This window comes from Canis aureus, chromosome 6 (assembly GCF_053574225.1).
Source record: "Canis aureus isolate CA01 chromosome 6, VMU_Caureus_v.1.0, whole genome shotgun sequence".
Lineage (NCBI taxonomy): Eukaryota > Metazoa > Chordata > Mammalia > Carnivora > Canidae > Canis > Canis aureus.
Window position 1 is genome coordinate 1,961,971 of NC_135616.1, and position 14,718 is coordinate 1,976,688.

Sequence of the window (14,718 nt, forward strand, 5' to 3'; positions counted from 1 at the left end):
TTGGATGTGATGTTCCAGGGTCTGCCCAGGAGCTGGGCCTCTTCTGCCCCGGGAGCCACAGGAAGGGCAGGGGTGGAATTGTAAGGACGCAGTACCCAGGACCGTCCAGGGCTTGGGGCGTCATGTGTTTCCAGGAGCCTTTTGACTGGCTGAGTAACAGGTGGTGCATGTGTGTGCATGTGCGCATGTGCGTGTGTGTGTGCAGGGGGATGTTGTACCTGCCATTCATGGAGAAATCTCATCTTCTTGATGTGATATAGCAGCTCTTCTCAAATTTGCAAACACCATCTGTTCTGGTCATGGGAACAACATACTGTTATCTACTAGAAATACAGAAAAAATCATGCAGAAATGGGTGTAGAGAATAGGCAGGGTTTTCTAGCTGAATGGCTATTGTTGAAGAGGCAAGAAAAAAAAAACCCTATAAAAGCAATGAACATAAAATCTCATTATATTCCAGTGAATATTCTGTTTTAAATCTTTTTTCAAAGTGGAGATATTTACCATGTTTATGTGGTCAACTTAAAAGATGTTGAAAATAATCTGAAAAGGGAGGGTTGACATAAGCTATTCTCATTCCTTAAAAAGCACACACACACACACATACACACACCCCAAAAAACACTTGGAGGATGATAATCCCTGAATTGATTTTTTTCTTTTAAGGTTTTTCAACCTCTGGTTCTCAAGACAACTTTGTTTTTCTTCACTGTTCTGGTTACCTGGAATTACAGTGCATTATGTGATGCTCTTACTGGAGGTTTTATGGCGTGAGGGGATTATAGGCTTTCATATGGACTTGGTTTTTAATCTGTAAATAAGACAAAAGTTGGCATTCTTTTCTAATATTTAGACTATGTTGATTTTCGTGAAAGGTTTTGTGGGCTCAGGAAGCACACGGACTAGCATTGGAAACAAAGCCTATCCTTCCATGTTGTTCACATTTTAATTTTGGGACTGCAGCATTTTTAGCACAACTCTTCCGTAAACCCAGGTCTGTGCAAAAAGGGTTTAAGCGTATGAGGAATGGAGTCTTCTAATGTCGTTTTAGAAGCCAGTGCTCAAAACATCTGGAGGTCAGTTACATCACCAGGCATTCAAAATACTTTTGAAAAACTTTTCTAGAAGGCCCAACAGCCCTGTATGTTTGTTCTCAGAACATCTGCCCCCACACTCATTTGCACTTGTGGTTCACTGACCTGGGGAAACGTTACCCACTCTGCGACAGTATCATGGTGATTAGTACCATTATTTGTTAAAAATCCTCTGAAGGCAATTTGTGTAACATATTTTTAATATTTTACTTTGAGCATCCTCCAGGTATATGCAAAGAGCAAATCTAGGCAGTTTCCACTTTACAGATTGGCACCCTTTATATGGCCACGGGGACTGCTTGGTGGTCATAGGTTATTATAATGTGTATTTGTTTAGACTGAAATCATATGCTTAAAATCTTCCATATTTCAAGTGTTTTATTCTGAGCAGTAGGTACAAAAAATAATGACAGATATGTCTTACTCCGAAGAGTTCAGTACTCTGCACAGGCTGTCTCGGATCTGATCCACTTTTACAGATTTAACAGACTCTTACATTCACTTTATAGTACGCTTCCTTCTTGCTCTTACTGGAAATGGAGCCACAGGTGGGACTGCACCTTGTCAGACCTCATTGAGGAACTCCAGATTGAGATAGGCTGGGATGTGGATTGAGTCCATGGTCAGCAAGGACGGGTTAAATGGAAACAAAACAGGAAACATGTGTTTGGAATCTAACAGCAGCTGCTGAGGGTCGTTCCGCTCTTGGAGCTGTGCCTGTGGACGAGAGTAAGACCGTGTGAAATACATACCACCTAAAAATAATCAGTTTTGGTGAACTCATAAAAGTGAATTAGCAGGTATCACGGAAATATTTAAGACAGATTGGGCTTTGGGAGAACATGGGCCTCTGTGGTTTTCGGCAGGGACAGGAGCCCTGGTTCTGGCTTGTTGGATCATAGACGACTTTAAGCTCGCCCCTCATTCTAGCAGTCTTTAAAAAAAAAAAAGTTTTCCATCTAAGGGACAATAGAAAAATACATCTCAGGTGCAAATCATGTAGAGCAGTCCTATAGTGAAGGGGTTAAGACCATAGGCTCTCGGGACACCTGGGCGGCTCAGTGGTTAAGCGTCTGCCTTCAGCTCAAGGTGTGGTCCTGGGATCGAGTCCCACATCGGGCTCCCTGCATGGAGCCTGCTTCTCCCTCTGCCTGTGTCTCTGCTTCTCTCTGTCTCTCACAAATAAATAAAACCTTAAAAAAAAAAAAAAGACAGATCATGGGCTCTGGAGGTAGACAGGGCTGAGCTCTCATCTGGCACCATCCTGGGCAAATTCCTGAACCTATCTATGCTTCAGTTTCCTCATCTGTAAACTGGAATGGGGAGAGTGACATCACACAAAATGGCAGAGTGGGAAGCACTGGGCCTCAGTCCCTCTACTGAAGCAGCCACTGAGTTGGAAAAAGCAATTGTGATCCAGTATGAAGGGGGAGGCTGCTTATCTTTGTTTGCTAAAAGAGCAGCACATGTGAACCTGTCACTATGCCCCAGCCTCCAGCCCCTGTGCAGCTGCAGGCAGAGGCTCACACTCCTGGAGAAGCTGCCAGCTCAGTAGGGCAGGCAGTGGGCCTTTGTCTTCCAAAAATCTAGGGTCATGTGCTTGTTGGTCTGGTATTCCCTGAGGGATGGCACAGATGCTTGTCTGATTTTTGGCTTCTCTTGGGATACAGTGGCTTCCCTGAATGGCAGCAACTGGAAGGTTCAAAGGGACACAGCCCCTCCCCTTTCCCCCTCACTTTGGAGCCATTTTAGGAAAAGTATAATAACTGAAATGAAACTTTTCAGTTCACTAGAAGGGCTGAACAGCAGACTTGAGCAGGCGGAAGAAATAATCAGTGAACTTGAAGATTAAGGCAATTGAAATTACTTAGTTTGAGGAGCAGATATAGGAAAAACCACGAATAAAAGTGAACAGAACCTGAGCGACCTGTAGGACCATAAAGTGTACCCATGTATACCTCACAGTAGTCCTGGAAGGAGGAGAGAGAAAGGGGCGGGCAGTAAAACACCTGAAGAAGTAATGGCCGAAAATGTACCAAATTTGATGAAAGATACACCCCCCCAAGACTGTCCACAGTATTAAAAAAAAAAAAAGCAAGATAAAAAACATTTACATTGAGATATAGGACAAATTATCAAAGTCCAACAACAGAGAGGGACTCTTGAAAACAGTGAGAGAGCAATGACTCATCACATACAGGTAACCTTAAGATTCCACGCAGATGTCTCATCAGGAACCACGGAGGCCAGAGGCAGTGGGGTACCATATTGAATCCCTGAAGGAAACACTTAACCAAAAACTCTGTATCCAGCAAAATCATCCTTCAAGAATGAAGGAGAAATTAAGTCACTTCCAGGTAAACAAAAGCAGAGGAGACAAAAGAAAGTTCTCTGGGCTGAAATAAAAGGCCATCGGACAGTAACCAGAAGCCACTGAAGAAATGAAGAACACACGTGAGTGGGGCAGTTGACACCTCACTTCTGGTTTAACTCCTTTTTCCTATGCTGTTTATACAGATGCAGAAAACAATTACATGTTTCTGTTAATGGGAACAGAATGTGTAACAGATGTGACTGTAACAGTATAAAGGGAGGGATGGACATAGGAGCAGCAAAATCGCGTGTCACTAAGTTGGTATTATTTACGGTAGGTGGTTGCTAGTTTAGGACGTTAGTTGCCATCATCAGGGTAAACACTGATGCCTACAAAGCATACAGACAAGGAAAGTGGGGACTCAAAATGGCATACCACAGAACCGAACCACACACAGAGGCAGTGAAGCATATAGGGCACACGGAAAACTAGTAGCTATATGTCAGAAGTGATTGCTGAAAAAGAGTGAACGCTGCGTAAAACACAATAGCGTCTGGCACTTGATGGGTCCTGTGTTAAATGCTGTTGTCTTTACCATTTGCTCCTTTGTTCTTTTTGCCCATTCATGTCCCACCAGCCTCTGGACCATAAGCCCAGGTGGAGCACATTTACCAAGGCCACTGAGCCTGGTTAACGAGGAATGCTGCCCAGGGGAAAATCAGTACACCCAGATTTCCCGAAAGCACGGGTCGTCTCCTAGTAGCTTAAACTATCAAAACTCATTTCCTCGTTAGGAACTTACCACCATTGCTTCAGATAGTGACAACATTTTGAATATGTTGTAACTTTCTAGAAGTTTCATCAATTCCCTGTTTTAGAGAAGATCGAGGGAATTTTTTTTTTTTTTAGATTTAATCATGACAGACACACACACACACACACACAGAGGCAGAAATACAGGCAGATAGAAAAGCAGGCTCCATGCAGGGAGCCTGATGTGGGACTCAATCCTAGGATCCCAGGATTATGCCCTGAGCCAAAGGCAGATGCTCAACCGCTGAGCCACCCAGGCGTCCCTAGAGATGTTTATCTGTTGAATTCATCCAGCATCTGCATGTTACATGTGACCATCACTCACAGCACCTTCATATTTCTAAAGCCTTCTAGCAAGGTCAGTAAATAATGCAGCATCATTTCAAAAGTGCTGGGGAACAGGTTTTGGGACAAAATCAGTGTGAGCCTAGGACTGGGAGTTGATTCTATAGCGGCTGTGTAAAGGTGAATGTGGAGAATGAATGGAAAACACTTGAAATTTCCAGTTGTCAACTTAAAAGCCTCCATGTGCATGGTATCATATGAAAGGTGGGCCAAATATATTTTATTTTAATAATTTATTGAGAGAGAGAAGGAAGGAACGTGTGAGTGGGGGAGGGGCAGGGAGAGTCTCAAGCAGACTCCCTGCTGAGCATGGAGTCCAAACTGGGGCTCAATCTCACAACCCCCAGGTCATGACCTCAGTGGAAATCAAGAATTGGATACCCAACCAACCAGGCCACCATGTTAAAGTACTTTTAACAGTTTGAAAAAGCAGCTTGAAATAGGAAAAGTTTAGCAGAAGCAATGGCATTTAGAGAGAGATAAGCAACCACTTTCTCTAATTTACAACACCAAATGGTGGCTTTGATGCAATCCTGGAGGAGTGGTCTTTCCAGGATGGCTGACAGTTTGGCACTCAGCTCGCTCTCGGCTTGGCTGCATTGATTACTACAAACCTGGTCCAACAATAAAAAAAAAAAAAAAAAAAAACAAAAACCTGGTCCGACAGTGTATGAACGTGTACATCGAATGGGACAGGCCAAAAGGCCCTGGAAATGGTTTCCTAGCACTTAAGGACCTTTTATTTCTTGCCCTTAGGTAGCTCCGTAGGCTCTACTCTTTAAGGAGTTTGAATTGAGAGGAGGGTATAAAAATGGATAAAAGTTAAAAAGAAAACACCCATATTGTGTATAATTCAACAGTAAAAGGCATGTATACTTATTTAACATCCACAGTGGGGGAATCCCTGGGTGGCTCAGTGGTTTAACACCTGCCTTTGGCTCAGGGCATACTCCTGGAGTCTCGGGATGGAGTCCCACATTGGGCTTCCAGCATGGAGCCTGCTTCTCCCTCTGCCTGTGTCTCTCTCTCTCTCTCTCTTTCATGAATAAGTAAATAAAATCTTTAAAAAATCCACAAGGGAGTCGTTTCCTAGGAATTGTCCTGTGAATCCTTTAGGGAGTTTAATCAACTCCTCAGATTTACAGTTTCAAAGGTCAGCATGTTTTGCCCATGCCCTCCAAACACATAGTATCTATTCCACATAAAGACGTGTTCAAGTATAGAAAGCAAGCACGGACTGGTTCACCATTTCCTCTGCGTATCCTCTGTCTAGGGAGAAACAGGGCATCAAACTACAGCTGGCAAAAAAAAACAAAAACAAAAAAAACGAAATTTTTGGTAGTGTCGCCAGCCACTGAAATGGGCAGCTGAAGGCGACTCCAAATCTGACCACACAGATCTTCAGAGGCTTCGTGACCGACCTCTGCTACCTTTTCCTTCTGCTCTTAATTCAAGGCCAACATCTTATATGGCAAAACTTCTTCAACCTTTGGCGTGACTTTTGACTCTCCTCCTAAACAGTGCCATCGCCAGCATGTGAGCAGTTCCAATTCTCCCTCTGCATGTGTGTCTCAGAGATTCAACACCAAGTAAGACTTTCTGAACTTGTACGCCGGTTCATGTAAAATCCATGGTGAGAGAGAGAGCGCAGTGGCTTCTCTTCTGTCAGCAGACTCTTCCTCCACTTCCAGTAGCTGACTGTGGCTGAGTCCTAACTGGATCTGTCCAGTCAGCGCCCCACCACGCTCTTGATCCCCGTGCTGCTCAATCTCTGCCTGCTTTCTTCTGTGGTCTGTGTGTCACTGCTCTTCCTCCCCTGCCTTTAGACAAACCACCTTCCCACTGACCACCATCCTTCCCTTGGCCTTCAGCCTCTGTTCTCTACGTATACACAATGCTAAAAAGTTCATGTATTCTTTGACGTAGCCGACTTTCTCAATCTCTGGATCTCTACACTGAAATGCGGTAAGGCACCCTGAACAAAATCCCAAGCACACATCGGAGGGGACTAGCTTCTCATACCCCATATGTTCTCAAGAATCTTGAGTGTTTTTTTTTTTTTTTGATAAACCTTCATTTTAATTCCCCTTTTCCTGACTCCTCTGATTGCTTTCGCCTGTTTTCATATGTTGCTACCACACACTTTGCTGGCTAAAGAGGCTTAGATGTTTGAGAAAGTGTCATATCTCCTCAAGATGTTCCCTACATCTAGCAACAGGAGGGATGATCACCATTGGACCATTTTATGAGTCAGCTTGAGGTGATTCATTATGCAGGTGCTGTCAGCTTCAGTCACACACAAAGTCAGGTATTCAGGCCAAATCACCTAAGGCTGGGCTTTAGGAAGCTCATCTTTAAAAAAAAAAAAAAAAATCCTATCATCTCAAGACAGATTTAAATAATCATTTCCCTAATATATTTTCTTTCAAGCATATTCCTAAGGGCAAAACTATACATCTTAGAGACAAGATTGAAGAGCTCAAACTGTTTTCTTAAAATAATATTTCTTTAGTTCCTGGGTGGGGTTGATACTCTGCTTACTTTGTTAATTCCACTTGGTGCTATAATTCAATAACATGCTAGTGGCAGATAATACTTAGACTATGTCTAAAATCTGAGCAGAGTGATAAAGTTCAGTCTTTTGTGTACATATGTAAGTGATTTATGGGTAGTATTTACTAAGGGAAAGCCTGAGAACCTGAGGTCTTCTGGCATATAACATAACCAGCTTTATTTATTTTATTTTTTTTTAAGATTTTATTTATTTATTCATAGACACAGAGGGAGAGAGGCAGAGACACAGGGAGAGGGAGAAGCAGGCTCCATGCAGGGAGCCGGATGTGGGACTCAATCCCGGGTCTCCAGGATCACACCCCAGGCTGCAGGCGGTGCCAAACCGCTGCGCCACTAGGGCTGCCCCATAACCAGCTTTATTTACAAAGAGAAGCAAAGTTTATAAAATTGATACTAGTTTTGGACCAGGATTTTATAGAATTCATTAATATTCTAAAACTCACCTGGATTGTTCGTATAAAGGCCACAGTTACCCGTTCTTCAAATTCATTCACTGGAGTATAAAGGTTTAAAATTTTGACAATCTGTTGGAATACAAACAAAAGCTTAGCAGAGAGCTAAACGAACATAAGACAATGTTTGGATTTCAAAGAATATAGGACATTGGCAGAAGAACTCAATCTTCTTTAGGCAGGACCCACACCCTGAAGCTGGAATGATACTGAGAAGAGGAGTCTACAGTCCGTAAACTACAGACCAGGGGCTTTGGTAGATCTGAGCCCTCCTGTTGCATTCCTGTCTCCTACATCCCTACCTGCCCTAATGGCTCCTGGCTTATAATATAATGATTCTAGGAAACTGTTGCCTGAAACCCTCAGCCTCTTATCTACCAGTAATTCAAAGATCTCTTAAAGAGCACTGGAGATCTTACCTTAGATAACAAGAGGTTGTTTGACCATGACCCCACCTCCCATGACCCCAAAATCACTTATAAAAGGAACAATTTTTCCTAATTGAACAAGAGAATCATCTCCTATCTGCCTACAATCGTTTGGTGGGAGTAGCCTGTCCCAATGCAAAACAATGCCAGTTGAACTCTGGAAGTAAACTGAAAGCAAAATAAGGGGGATACAAATTGAAAACTTTCAGCACATTTATAGGAAGCAGGTTTCTTAAGAGTCTGGCATTTCATCTTTTAGTGGTGAGCGGGGAGGTAAGGAAAGGGGTATGTTTGCGAGACTGAGACTGGATTTCATGCTGTAAGGCTGGACAGGGAGAAGAAGGTGCATGAGTTAATGTAGAAACTCTCCTTTCCTTATGCTAGTTGCATTTTGTGAGGTCACTCCACAGTGGCTCATTTCTAAATACACACACTCCTGATGGAGGGCAGGTCTCTCTGCGAGGGGATAAGATTTATCTTTTGATAGACTGGTAACATCTCTGCAACTGAGTCCTAGTCTAAATACAATTTGGCCAGGGGACGGCAGGGAGGAAAGGCACATTTAAACGCTTCTAGGTTCTTAATGACTGTTTAAAATTATGTTAATGGATTCTAAGTGAAAACAGGGCCATAACGATTATATAGTGGTAAAGAAAGTGATTTATTTAACTCCAAAAGCATGATGCTGCCCATTTCTGAACAAAATCTAAAATTTCTAGTGAGAAACATTCCAAAATTCATTGTGTTTAAAAAAATGCTTTTACCCTAACCAACCAACCAGGGGTGACTGGAGATCCATGGCTCAGTGGGCAAAGCGCCTGACTCTTGCTTTTGGCTCAGGTCATGAGATGGAGCCCCGTGTTGGCTTTGCACTGGGGACGGGGCCTGTTTCAGACTCTCTGCCTCCCCCACTCCCCCCTAACCATTTGCACATGTGCTCTTTCTAAAAACAAAAACAAAAATACATTTTTATCCAAGCTTAATGTTTTGTGGGTTTGCTACCTTATCTCTCTATGAGAGCAAGAGGGCCTGGAAAGTTAGTTATGGGGGGGACGGTGGCATCTCGTTCCCCAGACCAAGGCAGTCTTTGGTTCGCAGAGAACATCCCATCTGCGACAGCTTCTGTTGTGTCATTAGGGGCACAGAAAGGCCGCAGGAGCACCATGGACACACACACAAGCTGCCAGGGGGAACAGCCTAGGAAAGGAAGGCGGGCCGTGGGGTGCCAGGGCCACATACCTGCTGGGTGCTGAGCGAGGTGCACAGGGAGCAGATGGCCTCCGCATCCTCTGGGGTTTTCTTCTTTAACTGCAGGAGTTGAGCTGCTTGGATCAGAGGCTCCAGAGTCTGGACAGCTCCGCTCTGCTGAAGGTTCCTTCCCCGAAGCCACTCCTCCAGTTGGCTTATATTGTACCTTGATACAGGCCAAAGTGAGCGGCGTTAGACCTGTGCTCCCAACATGCTGGGATGAGTGTGCCTGCTGTGTTTATGGTGCCACCTACACACAAGGTGGGCGTGCTCTTCATCCCCACTAGCTCACTTGGGCCAAAGCTCCAGAAGCACCTGGTGCTGTCATGTCTTGCTGAATGAATAAATGAATGAATGGGTGTTTAAAATCCAGCAAAAAGGGGCGCCTGGGGGGCTCAGTCAATGAAGCATCTGCCTTTGGCTCAAGTCATGACCCCGGAGTCCTGGGATTGAGCCCCATGTTGAGCTCCTTGCTCTGTGGGGAGCCTGCTTCTCCCTCTACCACTCCTTGCAGCTCCCCTCCAACCCCCACTAGTGCTCTCTGTTAAATAAACAAAATCTTAAAAAAAAAAATCAAGCAAAGACGAGGCATGTGAAAAGTCTGTGTAAGTTAATGGGAAAACAAGGTATTTAATCTATTGAATTGAAGCAACTGATACTTGACTTTGTTTTTTTTTTTTTTTTCTGATACTTGACTTTGACGAATATTTAAGCTTCTATGTGAGCCTTCGCCAGGCTGAATTCATTGATTTTTCCTTCTGATCTATCCATGTGGTCTTTACAATTTTTAGAGTATGTAAATATCTTTCAAGCTCTGAACTTGTTTACCAGGTCACCATCTCTGTGTTGAATGCCACCAACAACGCAAAGGTGATAGAATTGTGTTGCATGCTGTGACAAGGACCAGCAGTTAGATATGGGTCTCATTTCCAGAGATATGTCGAGCTGGTGGGTGCAGGCCCCTCCACCCTGTGGCTAGGGCAGGGCACCTGTCTCCTACCTGAGCTGCATGCCTGTGCTCCAAGAGCAGACGTCCTTCCGCAGGAGCAGGTTGTTGAGAGTCACGGCATTGATCATATAGAAGAGCTGCTTGAACACCTGCAGGATGATCTCAGGGTCCAGGCCCTGGTCACACATGACCGTGTGGAAGGAATTCATCTGGCGGATGATGGCTTCCAGGCAGTACGAGTTGTCCCCATCTACCATGCTGGAGGAGCGCTTCCTGTATCCTGTTGGCTTCACACCAGATAGACCCTGAATGCTCTCATTTTCCAGCATGGCGGAAACTGAAAGAAAAGCATGATCAGAGAAACTTGCATGTTCCCCAGAGATCTGTTTCTGGGCCGCTCAGATCATTCTGCACTTTAGGCTTTCACAATGGCACCATCCACTGATACACAATGTTGATGTGCTCAGAAACTCACAGCATTCGGCATCACATTTCTAATGTGCTGCTGTCTGAATGGAATAAGATTGCCACATAGAAACCTTGAACTGAATCTGTAGACCAAATTTTCACTTGACTTTATTAGCGGTGGGACAAAGATAAGGGCATGTACCAAGTTGATCCTGTATTGGCTTCGGTGCAAAGTAGAAAGTTTGCGCAACTTGGATGTAGTCCTGGCCTGCTCATTGAGTTGGCCCTGGACCTTGAGATCATCGCACTGATGTTCAAACAGCTCTTTGACATGAGCCACTGACCATATAAATCTTACGCTTGCTGATGTGTCATACTTATTACACAGCATTTACCTATGTGCCAGGGGCTTGATGCTCAGTATTGCTTTACATCTTCCAACAACCCATTTCCTGATGAGGACATCGAGGCATACAGAAGTCACATTACTTGCCCAAGGTCACAACACTAGGGGTTGGCAGGGCCAGGATTCAAGCCAGGTATGTCCAACTGCAGAACTGATGCTATTAGCCGTCGCATTATTTGGAGTTGTGAGCACCCCCCAAGGCTCCCTATGCCTAGGGCCTCACTAAAAGGTTCTCAGATGGGAATAAGAATATGGAATGAACTTTATCCTAGAAAGATAAATTTCCAGATGGCATGGAGCACTCTGGCCCACCTGGAATTCTCCTGTAATCTGTTTGTGTTGTAAGAACCAGGGGGAAGCTACAACCCAGGCCAGGGGAGGATTTCTTCCCTAGCCTTCATGCAGAACATTGAGTGATGAGCAATGATGACTGTGTTTTTCTTTTAACTAAAAAAACCCAGCTCTTATGTTTCGACTCCAGTTTCATGTTTGGTGCCCAAGTGTACTGCTATAGATGGGGTGTTCAGTAAATATTTATCACATGAGTACTTCCTAGCGTGTTTGCTTAATTTTCTTTTTTCATGATTAAAGGATACATATGGGCATGAGGATTATACTTTTTTCATTGTGTATGCATTTGTACCTTTTGAATTTATATTCATTACCTATGGAAGATTTCATAGCTCTTTCTGAGCACATAGCACATACCTCCTCGCTGCCTTAATTGGGAAGGTTCTGGTTTTCTAGAGGCCACACCTAGGATCTTGGCTTCCCTGAAAGTCGGCAGCATTCGCCGTCATTCCTGACCCTACATGAGTGCTGGAGATCTCCCACTGCCAGCTTACCTATCATAGGTTGCAAAACACCCTCGGCGATCTTAATGAGTTGCTGGTAAATCTGAATGGAAAGGTCACTCAGCACCTGACGATATTCAGTGAGGTCAAAGTTCTTAAGACAGTGCTCATTCTGCTTGGCAGTATTCTGAGTCATGAAGCCCTGCAGAGAGAGAGCAAGCTTTACAAGAGGCTCGGCAGTCTGCTGGGCTTCACAGGACTTCTGGGTCTTGGTCACGTTCATGGATACCCTATTGGTGGGACTTCATCAGTCTCTATCGCTAGGATGTTCTAGAGGAGCCTGTCAGTTTTTGAGGCCTCAATAATGGCCCTTGAATTTGAAGGCAGAGCAAAACCTCAGCATGATAGAAAGGTTGGAACTGCTGGATTTAAAAAACCCAGGGACGGCTGGGTGGCTCAGTCGGTTCGGCCCCTGCCTTCGGCTCAGGTCCTGATCTCAGGGTCCTGGGATCAAGCCCCACTTGGAGCTCCATACTCAGTGGAAGACCTGCTTCTCCTCCTCCTGCCACTCCCCCAGCTTGGGCTCCTTCTCTCTCATTCTCTGTGTCAAATAAATACGTAAAATATTTTTAAAAAATAGAAAAATAAAAAGCCTAAATCAGTCTACCCTGAGGAAGTGAGTTCTCTACAGCATCAAACCCAAATTGGTAGCAGGTCCAGGGAAAGAAGGATCATGCTCCCTGATTCTCTGTCTGACTCTCCTCCTAACAGGCCAGGTTACTTTAAAATGTGAAATACACAGCCACTGAAGGGTACGTCCCTGTGTCAGATTATGTTTTTAGAATGAGAAATTTTACATGGATTCTATCATTGGGTATCAGGATTAACAGACTGAAACAATGTCACGGCTACAGCACTGTGTCCTCCTAGCTTCCTATGCTAACAAGATGAAATCACATGAAGAGAATTACTAATATCGAAACAATTCATGTGACCAACATCCCTTTGTAGTCAGGCCAAGGTAAACCAAAAGCAGCCAAGAAGCTCAGCGTCTTCAAAAGGGTGACCATCCCCAGCAAAGCCTCTCCTGCCAACTCATATTACACAGCAGTTTTTTAAATAAAAACCAAAAGGCAGGTAAAAGAAAAAAAATCACTGTGACAGACAAGATATATATATATTTTCCCTCTTTGTTTAGACTACATGGATCTGGCTATAGTGTGCTCTGGGTCTCAGGTCTCTTGATACATTATTCTTAATATAAGTGAAAGTGTAAGGGGGGAAAGGGAGGTTGAGGCAACCCCCAGGGGCCTGGGAGTGGTGTCTGGGATGAACTGGGATTCTTAATAGAAAGACCAGAGTGAAGACATGCCCTGTGTTACCAAGCTGCTGGGCTGAATGCAGAGCATGGGCACCGTTCCTTCAGGGGCCAGAGTGGGGGAATGTGGGCTCCAGACGAAGCTGGGCCCTCGGAGTCCAGAGTAGAGGATGACATAATGTACCCAGGAGGGCAGCAGGTCAAGGAATCAAGTTTGGTTAGAAGCAGGAAGCTGGGCCTTAAGGTCAAGGTGCACAGATGTAGTTTGATCGTGTTGTGCCTCTTCTCCGTGTCCGCCTTCAGATGGATTAACTACTTGGTTGGCTGAGGAGATCATGTCACACATCTGACAACTCACTGAGCTTCCTTCCAGTGCTCGCTGAAAGGGGGCTGCTCCAGAGAGGTCAGGTCACAAGGGTCTCCCTGGAGAGTCCCAGTGGCTCTAGGATAATGGATGGGTCATATAAGCTCATTTCCCCACCTCATTTGATTCAGGGTGCTTTCTGGGGCTGCAAGGTCCTTGAGGCCACCTAGCAGACAGGTATCCTGTGCCCTCTCTGCTCCTGCTTTGAGCTACCAGGTAGACAGAGGAAGGTATGCTCAGAGCCCGAGGTCCCAGAGGGCACCCCAAAGACCGTACATCCTCTCAGGGTAGGGGTATATTTGGATAGAGGACTGCCTCCCACGATACCCCCAGCCCCCTTCTGAGCTGAGATTTGAGGTGCCCTGAAGCAGGACGCACATCGCTATGGCCCAGGAAGTGAGGCTTTGGGGGTACTTTGGTGGTTCTCAGGTGCCCTTTAGGGGCTGGGCTTGTCTTAGCACTCACCTCATCCCCACTATACTGCTTCAAGCAATGAAGGAGGCGGCAGGTGTTGGATAACCAGAATGAGGTCATCTCAAAGTCCTCATTGTGCTTCTGTGAAAGAAAAGGACAACCCCCATTAGCAGCAGGGCTCCGCTGTCTGGTAAAATGCTCACCTGGGGCTTCTCTTTCCAGGTTTCCAAAGTTACTGAGCATGCTCCCAGCAGACACGACAATGGCCGGTCCCCAAGAGGAGATCCTGGTCAAGGGGTGGCAGTCCCATCCCTTCACTACCAAGCATGGCGCAGAGACCCCTCCCTGGGTCCCCTCGTCACCGGGACGCAGCTGTGCAGCCTGGGCTGTGTGTTGACCACGAGGCCGCTGGCCCTGCTCCGAACTATTCGTGATCCAACCTAAGGGATGGACGGAGCATGCCAGTGAAATATTTATTGAGCGATCAGATACCCAATGGTTTCAATCCTCTGGAAAAGGACTATAAACCATACCTGGATGAAAACCCAAGAGCCAGGATAGTTTCCTATCCTAGGGTCAATGACTGAACCGAGCTCACCTTGTCAGCTAAAACCATCCCTGCCTAATGTCAGAGGTGGGAGCTTTGAGGACAATAAAACAAGGGAGTCGGACAGGAAGCGACTGTTAGGGCTGGGCACAGCTAGCGGAGCCCAGTGGTTAGGAAAGCTTCCCCTGAGGCAATGGCCTGAAGCCAGCCCTCAACTCACTCAGACTGGTACAAGCTCCCGGGCAGAGCC

General features: G+C 45.3%; 1 protein-coding gene across 2 annotated transcripts in view; it reads right to left on the minus strand.

Moving 5' to 3' along the window:
- Positions 1–1,454: 1,454 nt before the first annotated feature.
- Positions 1,455–14,718, minus strand: part of MYO5B (myosin VB) — a 332,937-nt gene continuing 319,673 nt past the window's right edge. For both annotated transcript variants that reach the window (XM_077899806.1, XM_077899805.1), the window contains exons 34-39: positions 13,973–14,062; positions 11,877–12,027; positions 10,269–10,554; positions 9,260–9,434; positions 7,584–7,664; positions 1,455–1,811 (exon numbers count right to left, since the gene is read on the minus strand). In XM_077899806.1, coding sequence (XP_077755932.1) covers positions 1,659–1,811; positions 7,584–7,664; positions 9,260–9,434; positions 10,269–10,554; positions 11,877–12,027; positions 13,973–14,062 — 936 coding nt within the window. In that variant the 3' untranslated portion in view covers positions 1,455–1,658. The remainder of the gene's footprint in view (positions 1,812–7,583; positions 7,665–9,259; positions 9,435–10,268; positions 10,555–11,876; positions 12,028–13,972; positions 14,063–14,718) is intronic.